We start from the raw sequence: 16,713 nt of genomic DNA, 5'->3' as shown, positions 1-16,713 counted from the left end.
AATATCTTACATACTTTTAGAAATCACATATTTACTATAGTTGCGTTCCGGAAGTGGTGGCGGTACATCACCTTAAACAACATGGATTTGTTTTACCACATGAGAAAAAAAATATAAATAAAAGTTGATATACATATATTGAAAGTAATTTTGCATGTTTGGTACTTTTTCCGTAGACGCCTAAGGTAATTTCAGGAAAATAACGCGTGTTAAAGTATACATTTAACGTACACTTTATATTGTTCAGTACCTTTTACGAGAATTTTGAAATTTTGTAGCGTATTGAAAATCTCAACATATATGTATATTGTTTTTGCTATTGTTTGATTTGTGTTGAATGTAATAATTTTTATCTTACGCAAACGTACGAAATTTGTATTGTGTTCTTTATAAGAACTACACATTACCAATAGAATAAACACATGTTTAAATTTATCAAACTTTTCAATGGAATGTGGTAATGCAACATTATATATTAATATTGGTTTTTAATTGGTCAAGTAGTCAGTATTCAATATATGTACATTAAATATTCGTGAAAAATCAAATTCAAAAGCCTTTTTATTAAGACGCTCAAAACGCCACAAAGAACAATAGTTACTGTGTTGCTATGTCTGAACATAGTTATTGTCTAAACTTATATTCTAAACATGTACTGCATATTGTGTTTATATCCTAAACATGTATTGACTATTGTGTTTAGAACTTAAACGTGTAATGTCTATTGTCCTTATTTCCTAAATGTGTAGTATCTATTTTGCTGGGGATTTTTACTCATAATTCATCTTATAAATAATATTTGAAAGGGAAGATTAGTTCCTGTTACCAAAAATTGAAGCCGATACCAATGTGATTGATTCGGTTTACCTCAAAAATTAAAGTGACAGTGCAACTACCTTCGTGCGTTAAATGCAATTTGTTTTCTTCGTTGAAAAAAATCGGATCAATAAAATATAGGTCGTCATATTTTCAGTTTACTTTTGCAATCAATCATATGATATGTATGACGAGCGAATCCAAATACATCTTGGGAATTTCTATGGGTTATTGTTATTATAAATTTCAACCCGGGAGATTTGTCAGGTGCAGACACACAATTTATCACAAACAACAGTCCAAGTGGATTACTAAAAGGAAAACTTGAAATCAAAACAATATGTACCTGAGCGCGTTAATTCCAAAACACTAAAATTATAAGCGGCTAAATCCCTTATAACGGAGTGTCTGGAATTGCAATAACAAAATCAAAATGGCCTAGTTCTATGTAAATTTGTTCAAACTAGTAACGCATACTTGCATTACCATCGACATTCCTCCTTATACGCACACACGTATACCTTTCCCATCTAATAATACTAACAGTGAAATCAGAAAAAAAATTAACATGTTCGATATATTACACTAAGACATTCAAAATTAATACAGTTCACCTGAACCAAGACATGTTTAGGATACCTGGTTAACTTAATGCATGGGGTTTAAATTCGACATTCAAAGTTCTGACACTGTCCCTACATCTAAAATCTAATTTGTCAACCTCAGCATCCAGAATATACCTTCTCGTAACACGTCTAGTCATTCCATTCTTGTAAATCTTAAACTAAATTCTTATTTGAAATATTTACTATATAATTTCTTACATACTTTTCGTAATAACATAGTTTCGTTCCGGAAGTGGTGGCGGCGCATCGCCTAAAACAATATGGATTTTTTTTTACCACATGAGAAAAAAACATAAATTGATATACATAAATTGAAATTTTTTTCGTTGACGCGTGTGGGAATTTCAGGAAAATAATGTGTGTTTAAGTATATAATTACCATACACTTGTTATTTATTAGTACATGCTACGAGAATTTTGAAATTAAAGTAGCGTATATGAAAGTTTTCCACTTTTTTCAATAACTATTTTGCAAGTTAATACTCGTTGATCCTTTGCACCTGTGTGTTGTTTTTTTTTTTATTTTACAAGGAAAACAAGTAAAGTGTTCAAACAGTATTCTCTTTTATATAACTTAAAATACAGGAATTAGTAATAATTCTGCTACGTTTGCTAGTTTCTTTCTCCTGGGTTACATTTGAATTATAACAAACGCTTTTGATATATCGCTCTAATAATTTTGTACTCCGGGCGAGCGTTTCGTCTACACACGACTCATCTGGGGCGCTCAAACCAAAACACTTGAAACCCATATCAATTAAAAGAGGTTGATGAGCATCTGCAATTAGAGGAAATTTCCATATCCATGACATTTCATTTCGGACAAGAAGTGCTGACTATAGATCTGTGGCATTGATACAACGTAATAAGAGTGAACAACGCAGTTTCTATAATGATATGCAGGCTTTTTATCTTGAACAAACGTTCGAAATTTGTATTGTGTTCTTTGTAAGAACAACACATTTTCAACAAATAAACACATGTTTAAATTAATCTAACTTTTCAATTGAATGTGCTAATGAAAAAGTATATGTTAAGACAAAGCTGTTTTTATTGGTCAAATTGTCAGTTCTCAATATATGAACATTAAATATTCGTGAAATATCAAAATCATTCAAAAAAAGTTTTTCTATCGACAAGAATAGAAAGCATGAGAGATATTGCATCAGGATAAAGCTAATGTCACAACTTGGAGATACTTCCCCTAAAACAACACATTGGAAACTAATTTAAATACCGGGATTCCAGGGATCAAAATTATTATGCAATACAAGGGTAAGTGGTTTGTTCTCCCCTCAGTGCTTCTTTCTCATTACGAGTAAACTACGACATTAAAGTCGAAATTGCATAAATGATGAACTGATTATTTATTGTTTGTCGCGCCAGTGTGAATATTCCGCTACAAAATCCTAATGTATGTTTGAGCAAACAATCATGTGGATTGTTTTCAAATAAACAAAAGGTCCAGCATGAAAATAAGATGTTTTAGACAATGCCATCAAGTGCCTTGCATATTAAGGAAATAACCAAAATTATTAGTAGTCAGACCTTTAAATGACACTCTTATCATATGCATGAGTCGATAAGAACCTTTAAAAACTGCATTGACACACCTAAGAATTCTTGATTAAGCACATTTTTCCTTAAATTCTTTGACGAAGCGTACTTCTCTTCGTATTTAAAAAAAAAAATAAAACATTACCCTTCCAGATCACCTAGTACGTAAATCCCTTTTTGTAACGTGGTTGTGTCCTCAATGTTTAGTTTTCTGTGTAGTGTTTTGTAGACTGTTATATTGTTATATGGACATTAAAAATCATAAGTCGAACATATAATGACAACGCAATAGCGAAAAAGAAGGAAAGCACAAAGACAAACAGGTCCACAAAACACTACTTTGTGAACTATAGACCAAGTATCACTAACACAACCAAAAACTGGTGACGATCTTATGTGCTCCTGGAAGATTAAATAGATCATGTTCCACTATTGGCATCGTTCATTTTGTTTATCGTAAGTACATTTTCGATGATATAACACTCGACTGGCTTGTGGGTACGATAACTCGAACATATCCGTGGTCATCTTTGGCAGAAATATTCCATACTGGTCAACTAACTCGTTATGGCGTTTGTAAAACTTTCGAAGGAAAGTTTTCAATTTTACCATTTGGAACCATTGCTTCAATAACTTTCTTGAATCACCAACCCTCTATCATGGAATTCATGATAGGAAACTGAAGCTCTGGAATATCGTATTAGCTAGGAGATATAAAATCCATATGCAGACACTGCTGCAATGTTGCTACATAGAAATAGAAAGTCTCAATACTGACAAGCTGAAATACTATAAATTATTAACAGTTCAAGGTAGTTTATTGATTAAATTTTTTAACTAACGTTTTATTTGAACTTAAAATGATAATTACAAAATCTAGCGTTGTATATTGGTTTGTTTGAGAATAAATATGTAGTCACTGTCTGTAGATCTGGGATGAGTTGGATCGTACTATAAACGACGGGGTCTTTATAAACAATTGGTGATCCTCAGGTAGAATGATCAATCTACTATAACAGTGTTACTTTGCATTTGGCAAGTTAAAAGATTACAAAATGCAGCAGACTAAGCTACAAGTAGCATTCTAAGAAAAATTGTACCGTAAGACTTCGACGGTTCAACTGAAAATATCTGGTAGAGAGAATGCGATCAAGATATCCAATGCTACTGCTTAACATCGTTTCCTGTGATTGTTAAGGTGACTTTGCATAATCTCAGCGAATCTGCAAATTACTTAATGCATTTAATCTATTGCTTGAGGACACTCCTTGCTCTCTTTTCTCGACCTTTTAAATGTTACCTTTTGAATATTGCCCATTTCTTCACTTTGATCACTCATTGGAAAATGAAATAACCGATTGAGTCTGACTTTTGATTTAGAATTTTTTTCACGAGGACACGGCTCCCTACGGAACTCATTTGTGATGTGTAATCTTAAACAAGATTTAAGCCTTTTTTCAACTGTCAGACAATTCTTTTCCTTTAATACTTGTGAATTTTATCCCTTTGTACTACCGTAATTACAAAGAATATTGTGTATACTTTGCTTTGGATAAGAGCAATCTTAGTATATCTTGTGATAACTATTACAATTGTTATACAAAAGTTTCCTGTTCTAATTGGCCAATTAATGCGTTTTTTTGTTGATTCGTAAATGAAAAGTATTTGGTCATGATGGTATACGACTTGAAAACCATTTTAAACATAAACTGTTTAGCTTCAGAATATTTAATTTTAATCATTATTTTTGTATATGTCAGCGTTTACCACGGTTCCCTTTCTTGTCAGACGAATAAAATAAAGCACAATTTGAGATGAAAATATTTAAGATACCCGGGGTTCGTGTTCAAATATTATGTTTTTCTTTTATTTTTTTATATTGGTTCTTTATCTTACAATTTCAGTAAAAATCCAAGACGATCATCACAAATGTCATATCATAGGTAATCGTTGACTAATCTGATACAGCTATAAAACCCAAGAAAAATGCACTCTCCCCTCCTCCAAAAGTAAATTAAAACAAAACAAAAACCCAAGAGCAAATCAATGAAAATCAGAAGAGGGACAACAATCTGCAAATGGAACGTTAATTTGTCATACATCATCAATCGGGCGTAGTGATCTAATTTTCTTTGAATAATAAAAGAAAAAAACAATTTTCGGTTGAACATCACCTGACAATTCGAAATATGTTTAATGAGATTATAAACATAAGCAATAATGTCCAGTATTTATGATTTTTCAATCTACATGCGCACGTATATAGATTTGAAACATCAACAAATCGACTTTTCTCATATTTAAATTTGATGAAGGGACGTGATAATCGTAAGACGTGACATAATTTTTTTTTACGTTTAACTTAACACCTTTGCTGTAGCACCTTGTCTGCTCGAAAAATGAGAAGCTGATCTAAGTATGAACCAATCGCGAGAAAAAGACTGATGTCTTTAATATGTTGCTGTTCCCAACACGAAAGCAGTTAACATGAACCCAAATCATGGCGTTGACAAAAATTAGAGAGTCAAGCGCTATATATTGAGGAAAAGAAGGTAAATATCTAGATAATTGTTTATATAAGATGTTAGGATTTTGAATAAATTATGGTTTAAACAGTACGATATAATATAAAGGTATATGGTATTCTTGTCAATAAGACAAGTATCAACCTAGTCAAAATGACGCGGATTTAATCAACTATCGGTCACCGTACGACCTATAACAATGAGCAAAACCCGTACCGTATAATCACCGGTAAAAGTGGTTCTCGTTTCTGGTTTTTTTATATAGATTAGACCGTTGGTTTTCTTGTTTGAATAGTTATACACTAGTCTTTTTGGAGCCCTTTATAGCTTGCTGTTCGGTGTGAGTCAAGGCTCTGTGTTAAAGGCCGTACTTTGGCCTATAATTGTTTACTTTACACATTGTGACTTGGATGGAGAGTTGTCTCATTTGCTTTCATACCACATCTTCTTATTTATATTATGTACATAACGTTGAAATGTCAGCAATTTGAATGATTCCTCGAGCTTTAGATTTCTTGCGTTACATCTTGTTAACACATTTTTTCATGTAGCATGTTTGACTGTTTTGAATCCATGGTAAAATACTTTATTGTAGATATTTCAAAACCAAAAATTCACATTATTTAGATTTATATATAAAAACCTATAACATTTTTCAACAGTGAGATGACATTACAAGTGTATGACCGATTTATCATCCCCTTTATGTTTTAAGGGACTGCTGTTTAAACAAAAGTTAATGTGAGATATGTGTTTATAAGCAGCAACCCCTGTGTTGGATCAGATCCATTAATTTGTCTACATGTTTTGTGTAATCGTATTCACGATAATCTTATTCGGAGTTAAATCTGGACATCACTGCTGGCACCATTTTGTAATTACTGAAGCCTCATATCAGTCCTTTGTAAATAGACCTTGCCAGGTCGTATCACTTGACAAAGGACTGTTGCAGGATTCATTCTGGACCACAATTTGGTCAGATTTAGAATACCAGTTATTGGAATTGTTCACGCCTCCTGACGAGCTCAAGCAACTGCTCACATCACAGTACGAAAACAGTACAATCCGGTACTTATAATTGCAGACTCACCGATGAGAACCCGAACTTTCTGAAGAAAACCAGGACGTTGGACAGTCTTGAGGACAGATGGTTGCAGTCCTAACCTGTACAAAAGTTAACGTAGAGAAGTCCTTATGACTGTTCTCTAAGTTAACTTCAGAAAATTTTTGCAGACCTGCAAATTCACATTATCCATATCAGACCAGACCTAGGTCTGCTTTTTTTAATACTGCTGCAGACCCAACCTGAGGACATGCCAGCTTGACCAGACAAAACCTTTGGAAAGATCAGCTTGACCAGACCACGCCTTTGAACAAGTCTGCTGTTAATTTGTAATGCTGAAAAGTCTGCTATTAGACAGAGCAGTCACGTCATTCATAGGAACAGGTCTGCTTTATAATCGGTCATATGTTTTCACTGATCGGAAGTCGATGCTCAAATGATATTCATCAATCAAAGCGGTCCTGTTAACTAATTAACTTTGGATCATGTTAAATTTATCTCGGAGAAGATCAGACCAAAGTTAACTTTTATTAGAACAGGTCTGGTTCGGACAGAGCAGTCTAGATCAATGACTGCTTTTAATAACACATATGGTCAAAACTTGTGTGTAGGACTGGTTTTTGCAATGTTTACATCGTCCAGAGTTTCAAACATATTCAGTATTGAACCTGTCATAAAGTTAACCTTTCGGACAGTCAAATAACAGTCCTAGGATCAATTCTACTCTTTAAGTTACTAGTAAAATGAAATCTGTCCTAAGACCGGTCGGATCAGTCATAAATCCTGTCCCAAGTTACTTATCACTAGTCAAAAAGTCTGGTCATCAAGTTAACTAGCTGTACAGGTTAGGAATGCACAAATATGTACTAATCTTTTATCAGACATTCGACTGTCTAAAACGTACAAAGTGGTCAAGAAACAAAACACGAGCATCGACTCGTCCTGACAAAGGCTAAATTCACCACAACAAAGAGCAAGAAAACTTCACTCAACGGAAGCTCCAACGTCTCCGCTATGTCAAGCCTAGCACAGAGGAAGCGTGCCAAAGCAGAGGTTTCTAAATCAAAAATAACTTTTGCCGAAAAACAAATTCCGATCCTTAAACAAGAGGCAATTTTAGAGGAAAGGGCTCTGTACAGACACACCGAAATCAAGGCCGAAATGGAACATGAAGCCATCAGAGACGAACAAGAAGCAATACACAGAAAGGCGCGATTGGAACAGGAGACCGCACGTGCCGTCCCTAAAAAAGCCGAGCTTTACCGGATCGTGACATTGATAAACACATACATTGTAGCACGTGAAGTACGTGACAAATAAGTAAACTGATATGTTGTTTTTTTTTTATATCCATGCGTTCCCATTTGTTAATTAAACTTTTCTTTATCAGTTGTTAAATGATCTTGCGTATTTAATTTGTTTTTAAAGAATCATGTTGTTAATGTTTACATGCTAGTGCACATTTGCTTACATTCTTCGTCACGAGTTTTCCTCGCATCTGCGCTATGCGGTGACCGAAGTACAAACGAGAGGTCTCGTAGTTAATTATATTAGTTCACTACATACGGGAAAATATTAGCGAATTAATGTACGGGACGACAATAATTCAATTGAGGTACATTTATGAAGATTTTGATAATATAAAGGATGTTCTTTTACGAGAAAATTCACTACACTTTTTTTAAAGTATAACTGAGCCATTCAAGTATATCAAACATTAACAACTTTTTTTCTAAATTGACATATTGTAAAATTGTATCTTATTCTATTTTTTTAGTTATTTACCATTTTTGGATTGGTACTATAATAAAAGTGCGCACCTGATGCTTTATCTCTTCTTATACCCAACCACTTTTCTTACCTATTTTCTTAATATGGTTCTAAAAATTGTATAATATAAAGATAAGAAGATGTGGTATGATTGCCAATGAGACAACTTTATTCAATGGATGTTGATAACTTATGTAAAAATCTACGAAATGTCAAGTAAATGTCCGAACTACAATAGTTTGTTTCTAATACTGACACTGACAGGTAAAAAGACATCACCTGTTTTACACTTGGACTTATCAGTGAAGTAAGAATGAAGAATAAAGAAATGTTTTCTACATAAGAGTAACTATTGAACTCAGAATAAATATTAAAGTAAACTATTAATCATTTTGTTGAAAATATCTTAATTTTTATATTATTTGTGAAATGTCTTGATATGTGTGTACCTGCAATACTTTCCTGATCTGTTTTCTCAACATAGTAGTCGGGAATCCATCCTTCTGAATTACCATGTACTACCCAAATCCAATTCCCATCACTTGTTACGTGTACATGATCAACAACATCACCTTTCTTGACATTAAGATTATCCGTGACGTATTTGGATTTGCTTTCGAAAGATTGTTTCACCTTGTACATCTTTCCTTTGATAAATATGTTTATAATTACATATTGCATTTTCTGTTTACTTTATTTTATAAATTTCAATTTAATTATCATTTTCTTTATTAATTTATCAAATCCAATTTAAATGAAGATAGCCGATCTTCAACTCTAAAGTGAATGAATTTAAGATGACATTATATTGTATAAAAAAAGTCAAGTTATAAAGAGTACATGTTTACATGCATTGTAAAACATTTTCATTTGTCTGTGTTTTCTACATTTTCTCTTGTCATAATTATGAGGACGAAGACATCGATATGAGGACGATGTTCTAAAAAAACAATAAGAAAACCAATAAAATAAAATATCAATATACTAGTAAAGCCAACATCTTCAAAAAGAGGGACGAAAGATACTAGAGGGACAGTCAAACTCATAGATCGAAAACAAACTGACAACGTCATGGCCAAAAATAAAAAGACAAACAGACAAATAATAGTACAGACGACACAACATAGAAAACTAAAGACTAAGCAACACGAACCCCACCAAAAACTGGGGGTGATCTCAGGTTCTCCGGAAGGGTAAGCAGATCCTGCTCCACATGTTTTACACGTAAGGTGTCCATCTTTTGCAATTACCAAGAAATCTGTTCCAGTTTTTTGTTTTTCTCTTAATTTTTCCTAAAATCACATAAAGGGATACGATTTCTCGCAATTTCCTATATGATTGCTCAATAAAGGAGCGTGCAATTACCCGCAATTTTCACGCCAAAAAATATAATGCCTTATAGTATGGCAACATCGGGGAAGATTTTTAGCTTATTTTAAATCAATTGGTGCAAGAAATTCGTTAAACCTGGTGATTTAATTTTCGGACCTCAATCATGAAGAGACTGGCATACGGTATTGCAACTTGATATGTTAAAAAACATATCGTAGAAGATTTTTTTCATTGCATTAAGTGCTGTTCCTTAGTAATAAAAATAAAAATTATTTCTCATTTTAATTTAAAAAAGAAATAAGTGTGACTGTTAATAAGTTTTTACATGTTTCTTTCTCTTTCACAGTTAGCATCTACCTCATATAAGACTGATGCATGGAGTTAAGTCAAGTAAAAAGATGCAATGATATTAAGAGCGCAATTAAAAATAATTCGACGACAACATTCAGTGTTCTTCAACATCGTGTTTGGTTTGACCTTTTAACTTTTTTTATTCGAGCGCAACTGATAATCCTAACTAGACGAAATGCAGTTCATGCGTAACAAATGATAAGACTTATATATTTAATGAGTTTTTGTTATACTTCATCGAATACTAAAATGGACGTACTCATAATAGTCTAGCTTGTCTTTAGGGATATAACACCCCTTTTTTTAACGGTGCATAAATTCAGAAAACTTTACTTCATGTTTCAAGAATTGTGTGTTCTTTTCTAACTTAAAGAGTTAATGAGATTTCCCTGCAGAATATTCACAGAAATAGAGAAACAAAAAAACTCACAAAAATAGTTATCGACGCAAAAGAAAACTAGAATTCGGTCTGCAATTCCTAATCGTACATTTACATTTATTGTTCAAACATTAGCGTAATGTCTATAAGTATCACGTTTCGATACTCTATGACTAAATAGGGGTTCATTTAGCATCAATAAAAAAGCATGGTTTTGAAAATTGAACAATAAATATGCAATTTGCATTTTTTTTTCTTTCGTCATTTGAATGTTATTAACATTAATGTATTACTCTTTAGTGTGGTGATTTCTGTTGGTTGAACAAAACTATTTTGAATCCATCCATTGGTATCACCATGTTCTACCCAGTGCCATCCCTCTTGACTGTTTATGAGTTTGACAACATCCCCTTTTTTGACATTCAGATTTTCTTTGTCGTTATCGGACTGACTGATAAAATCACATAACACCTTTAATAATGTTCCTGTAAGATATAAGATTTTTCAGAAGATTAATTTAGAAATTATTTTTCGTCTTCATTTTGATATTTTCATATAGATTTAAATCATAGGTAAGATATCTGAACAATAAAGTGGTTGTTTAGAAATCCAATGAGTAGCTATTGTCAATTTTGAATCGAGACGGTTTCAATTATAGCAGTTGCTAACACTAACGGCACCAATAAAGTCGGTAATTTAAGTTTGAAAAACTGCCAAATAATAATAAAAATCGTAACTGGTAAATTTTATAGATAAAAAAAAACAAACTTATCAATAATAATCACTCCGAATAAATAAATGTTTCTATAAAAAACCAAGATGTAAAGCTACTTTATCAAAGATTAAAAATCGCCTCAATCGGTAATTTGTTCCACCATTGGTAATGTTGATTTTGATCAATCCTTCTCAATACTGTCTAATCCCCAAGGGTGACTGGGGAATAGAAGTATGGTCACCATTGGTCTTCCTCCGACCGGCGGTAAAACCCTCGCTAAAGTGGGGCGTCCGTTTGGCTGTGCGGGATGTACAAATTTGCAGCCACGTCCGGTCAGAATGGGGACGTTAAATCCGATGTCTCGTGTAAAGAGAGTGCCACGCTCTTTGCACGTTAAGAACCCTTGCAACAACTCTTTGAGGGGTCCGTAGGTGACCTGTTGCAAGGCTAAATTTCTGTCCCTATCCAATATACCCTCATTTCCCGTGGCAGTCTAAATTTCTCCGACCTTAATCCCTTAATCTATTACAGAACCTACCTATTGTATTTATTGTGAACTTGTTCTCGTCCTGAATATGCATGAAATATTTGCCACTGGACGTTAAGCAACCAACAATCAATCAATCAATACTGTCTACATGTAATTACCGGTACGATATGTGCAATAGGTTACACATATCAAAGTCTGCTGTACAGAATTGAAAAATCTCTTTTATTGCAATAGCACTCGGAATAACAAGCATAAATCTGCTGTACACAATTGCCAAAATAACTGTTTTAATAGAAATCGGGAAGACCGATCACATAGAATCTGCCGTACCGATAGTCGAACACTGATAGAAGGTTCATATGTTGACCCACTTATCAGACAAGATGAATATGCGAATGTGCTTATTTATTAGAATAACAATCGAATATTCTAATGACATTAATGAAGCTAGTGTAACTATAAAATGTTCGGATATATTGTTTCTATAAATTCAATAGTATTTGAATAGTAATTTAAGGTAAACTTAAGGTAGACATTTAAAATCAGTGACAACGACTCTGTTAATTTTCGTCATTGTTTCATCATCCGGAACTGCACAGATGAAGTTATATCTTTGAGTATGTTCATATCAAACGTCATATACATTCCCTTTATACTGCAACTGTGCTATCTTTGCAGTCAAATTGCATTGACCGTATATTTACTTTTCTATGACGTTCTTCAAACGCTTTGGGTAAAAACCCGTGGTATAATATGAATATATTGATATGTCAGCTGATTGTCAACGTGATGGATTGTTTGGGACCTAATCTTACTCCCACGTCATTTGCTTACTATCAATAAGTTACCCGAGATCAGAAGGTGTAAATGACGTCATTGAACAATTGAACAGTGACGTAAGAATATAAGGATTCTACGGGAAAATGCACGACTTTAAAACTGAAAGTCGTCAAAGCATGAAAACCAAACAAATGATGATAAGAATTTGTTGAAAGCCCATTTTATTAAATAAAAGTAAGATAATCAATCAACTTCGTCGAAACCTGTCTTAGTATGTAATGGTAAATCATTTAAGCATGTCACTTATTCAGTTTTCTTCGTATTTTACGTTAATAGTGTGTTTAAATCAGGGAACAGCAAACATTTCCCTGCACCTAGAGCGCTTTGAAACAAAAGAAATGCTGTCTTTGTCCTATAAAAATAGAAATAATCCATGAGGGCTTGAATTTATTTTGATTTTACCACGGGTTGGCCCTTTATGCTGATATTGTTCCCCTTGCTATCGCTCGTGGTAAAATATTTAGCATGTTTCTAAGCCTTGTACAAATACATTTCATATTTCGAGATAATGTATGGTTGTTCTATATGAATGTCATGTTGAATTCGTTAAAACACTATTTCTAAAAACGACTAAAATGTTTAAAAGAAGGGCTTTTTCCACTGAATAGTGTTATTCTTTTTATTTAAGAGAATTTAAAATGAAATATGAGCTTTTGATTTTGCCAATTGTTACGGGACTTTCCGTTTTGGATTTTCCTTGGAGTTCAGCTTTTTTTTGTTTTTGTTTTATATTTTGGTACTGACATGATTTGTAACATACTGGTCTTAAGAGGCCGTGCCAATAACCATTGAGCTTCGAACTGTACAAACCTTGAATGCGCAAAAATTTAGAGCTCTTAATTGATTTGTTATATCATAAAAAACATGTTTACGACAAAAAAAAATTCAATCACGTCCTTATATCTTGTATCTAAGGAAAATGTTTCCTTAGTTACGAGTACAAAGAGCGTACCAAAATAAGAGAAAAATCAACACATTTGCAGGCTACCTAGAGCAAAAGTGTGAGTAGGAATGTGTTTGTTGTTACAAATACAAAGTAAGGTAACCATTGCCAATCATTTAAAACATTTTATCAGTCATGTTGTTTTTTAATACGTTGCTATGGCAACGGGAAAATGCAAAGGAATTTGAATTGGAAACATTAAGGAATATGACCCAGTTTGTATCATACGTATACAAAAATCCGGACTAACAGTGATATGATGTATATTGTATTCCTTATATAAAATATCTATATTGTTAATCAAACAAAAAAATTAGATTGGGTAGACTTTGAAGATCATGTTTTTGCTGACGGTTTCAAAAATGCCTTTTTCTCCCTTTTTTCTAAGTTTTTTTTAAGTCTGCCAGAAATGGTCTGTAGACTGAGATGACCTGGTGTCATCCTACTGCTTATCTGCTAACATTATTCTACTATTTTGTTTCATGATATAATTGTTTATAGATGGAATACGCCAATTATTAAGTATTTGTGACTAATAAAGGCGGGTTCAGGGTTTGAAAAGGGAGGGGGGGCACAGAGGGCATACATTTTTTGCTTCAAAAATTCGTTAAAAATGTCTAAAATATTGACCTTTATGGGCATTTGAAATTCACAATTTTGAACCCTCTTTTATTTCACCAACCCTGGTTATGCCCCTCAAATGTGATATTAAGTCCTAAATTTTATAAATAATTTTGATTTTTTTTTTGAAATATTCAGATCATTCATTCCAATATTTCCACATAAACATGATAAACAAATGAGATTTTTTTTTATGTTTAACAGATGATAACTTTACAGAGTTGATCTCGATTGAATTCACTCTAATTATTGATCTAACTTCCTTTTCTAAGCAAAGCACCCACAACACCCTATTAAAATAACCTAAATGTTAATTATTTGCTTTATTTCAACTATGGTCAAGCATCTTTAATTTAAAATCTGTTGACTCAATTAGTCAAATTACATGATATTTGCTGGAAGTTGCTGAACCAATTTTGTTGCGAAAATTTACACTATTGTTCAAGACTAGTAGAGTTGAGCACTTTTGAACAAATTACCCCCTCGCCTCACACATTCGTTAAGTGCCTGTCCCAAGTCGGAAGCCTGTGATTAAGTGGTAGTTATTTGGTCGGGTTGTTGTCTCTTTGACATATTCCCCATTACCATTCTCAATTTTATTTTTATTGGTTGCTGTCTGCCATAATTATTTCTTATTATAGTTTAAGCCTAAATCAGGCATGGGTTTTCTCATTTATTTGTTTTAAACATTTGTTCATGCTGTTGGCTTTTATCATTGTTTATAGCTTGCTATAGAGTATGGGGTTTGCTCAATGGTGAAGGTTGTATTCCTACATCATTTTTGGTATTTTGTGTATATTTGTCTTATTGGCAATTATACCACACCTGAATTGAGTTCATTTGACACAAAAAAAAATCTGTCATTTTATCGAATCTACTCTCATTTTATAACTGATATATTTCCATGGAAGGATTATACCTTAAACTTAAATTTTTCTAATGTTTAGTCTATTATATTAGTATATAGAATCATTTTTTTTATTTTTTCATCAGGGACGGTTTTGAATACAAATATTGTTAGGTCCAATTTGTTCCAATATCATACATTCTTTTCTATACATGTGATCTCCCTAATATCTAATGAATTAGCTTTAAAAAACCTCTGATTAAAATATATTTGCGAAGAATAGACACTTTTCATTGCAGTTGTATCCCTTTTCATCAACGCCAACTTGAAAGAACATTGATCAATTTTGCAGGATAATGTGATGCAGAGATTGATCACCAAATAAATTAGAAATATGAAGAGATTGTCAAACATTTATGGAGTCCCTTAAGTGCCTTGTAAATATAATAGATATATTCATATGCCGGAGATTTAATGTGATGCGGACCAGTTTGAAAAATTGTGCACACGACTTTTTAACTCGTGCACAACTTTCAATAAAATGCTTCGCCGAGCGCAGCCTGATACGACCGCTGAGGTCAAACCCTGAACAGCTGGTGCATTTTTGGACACAATGTTGAAGCTTGATACTGTCTGAATTTAGATTGTGATCAAAATTTTTACATAATATTTAGTAATTAACATTGAAATTGGTCAAAATATTTTTATTAACTTTCAAGTAAAGATTTCTTGCTATTGCGCAGTACTTTGTAATCTGATATTTTTTGCTTATTGCGCAATACTGTGGAATTGAAGATTTCTTGCTATTGCGCAATACTGTGCAATTAGATAATTTTTGCCATTGCGCAATACTGTGCAATTAAATAATTCTTGCTATTGTGCAATACTGTGCAATTGAAGATTTGCTGCTATTGGACAATACTGTGCAATTGAAGATTTGCTGCTATTGCGCAACACTTAGCTTTTGCGCAATACTGTGCTATTGCACAATACTTAATATAATAATTTACACATCCTGTTTGGTGTTTATCTCCTGCCATATCAGCATTTTTTGCTTTTATATATAAATCAGAAATAATCAAAGAAAAATGGAAAATTTTAAAGGAAAAAAAAAATAATTAAACCCCTCCCCCCTCCCCCCAAAAAAACATTTTGAACCCCCCTTGGGAGTTATTAAATCCCAAACTTTCCCTTTGTAGTATGGTACCTTACAACACAAATTCAGAGAGATTCATACACTTAAACACAAGTTATTGTCTAGAAACTAGAAAAATAGCTTGTTTTTTTGTCCCTTTTTGGCCTCTAATTCCTAAATATTTATGGCAATTACCCCCAAACTCAATCCAAGCCTTTCCTTTGTGACATGGAATTTTGCAGTAAAATTTCAAAGAGATCCATTCACGTAACACAAGTTATTGTCTGGAAACTAGAAAAATGCTTGTTTTAGGACACTTTTTTGCCCCTCATTTCTAATATTTTGAGGAATTACCCCCAAACTCAATCCCAGCTTTCCTTTGTGATCTGGAACCTGGTGTTCAATTACAGAGCGATCCATACACTAAAATACAAATTATTGTCCAGAAACTGCAAAAATACTTGTTTTTGGCCCTGTTTGGCCCCTAATTCCTTAACTGTTGGTCCCAAAACCCCAAAAATCAATCCCAAGCTTTCTTTTTGGGTATTGAACCTTCTGGTAAAATTTCATAGAGATCCATTCACTTTAATTAAAGTTATTGTCCGGAAACCAAATGTGTCTTCGGACGACGCTGACGCCGACGACATCATACCAATACAAAATGTAAACGACGCAAAAAATATATTTGCGGTCGTATAAAAAC

At 33.1% G+C, this 16,713-nt stretch overlaps 2 protein-coding genes across 12 annotated transcripts in view; both read right to left on the bottom strand.

Moving 5' to 3' along the window:
• LOC127711647 (uncharacterized) overlaps positions 1-9,135 on the bottom strand; it is a 30,656-nt gene extending 21,521 nt beyond the window's left edge. The window contains exons 1-3 of the mRNA XM_052217768.1: positions 8,807-9,135; positions 1,645-1,692; positions 15-71 (exon numbers count right to left, since the gene is read on the bottom strand). Coding sequence (XP_052073728.1) covers positions 15-71; positions 1,645-1,692; positions 8,807-9,038 — 337 coding nt within the window. The 5' untranslated portion in view covers positions 9,039-9,135. The remainder of the gene's footprint in view (positions 1-14; positions 72-1,644; positions 1,693-8,806) is intronic.
• Positions 1-16,713, bottom strand: part of LOC127711645 (uncharacterized) — a 151,074-nt gene that overhangs the window by 102,701 nt on the left and 31,660 nt on the right. For 3 of the 11 annotated variants that reach the window (XM_052217754.1, XM_052217753.1, XM_052217763.1), the window contains one exon: positions 10,891-10,904. The exons of the other annotated variants lie outside the window; for them this stretch is intronic. In XM_052217754.1, the coding sequence (XP_052073714.1) occupies positions 10,891-10,904 (14 nt within the window). The remainder of the gene's footprint in view (positions 1-10,890; positions 10,905-16,713) is intronic. 11 annotated transcript variants of the gene reach the window in all.

The sequence above is a fragment of the Mytilus californianus genome, unplaced genomic scaffold (genome assembly GCF_021869535.1).
Source record: "Mytilus californianus isolate M0D057914Y unplaced genomic scaffold, xbMytCali1.0.p SCAF_8, whole genome shotgun sequence".
Classification (NCBI taxonomy): domain Eukaryota; kingdom Metazoa; phylum Mollusca; class Bivalvia; order Mytilida; family Mytilidae; genus Mytilus; species Mytilus californianus.
Note: the sequence above shows the minus strand (reverse complement) of the source record. Positions and strands in the feature narration are given on the sequence as shown.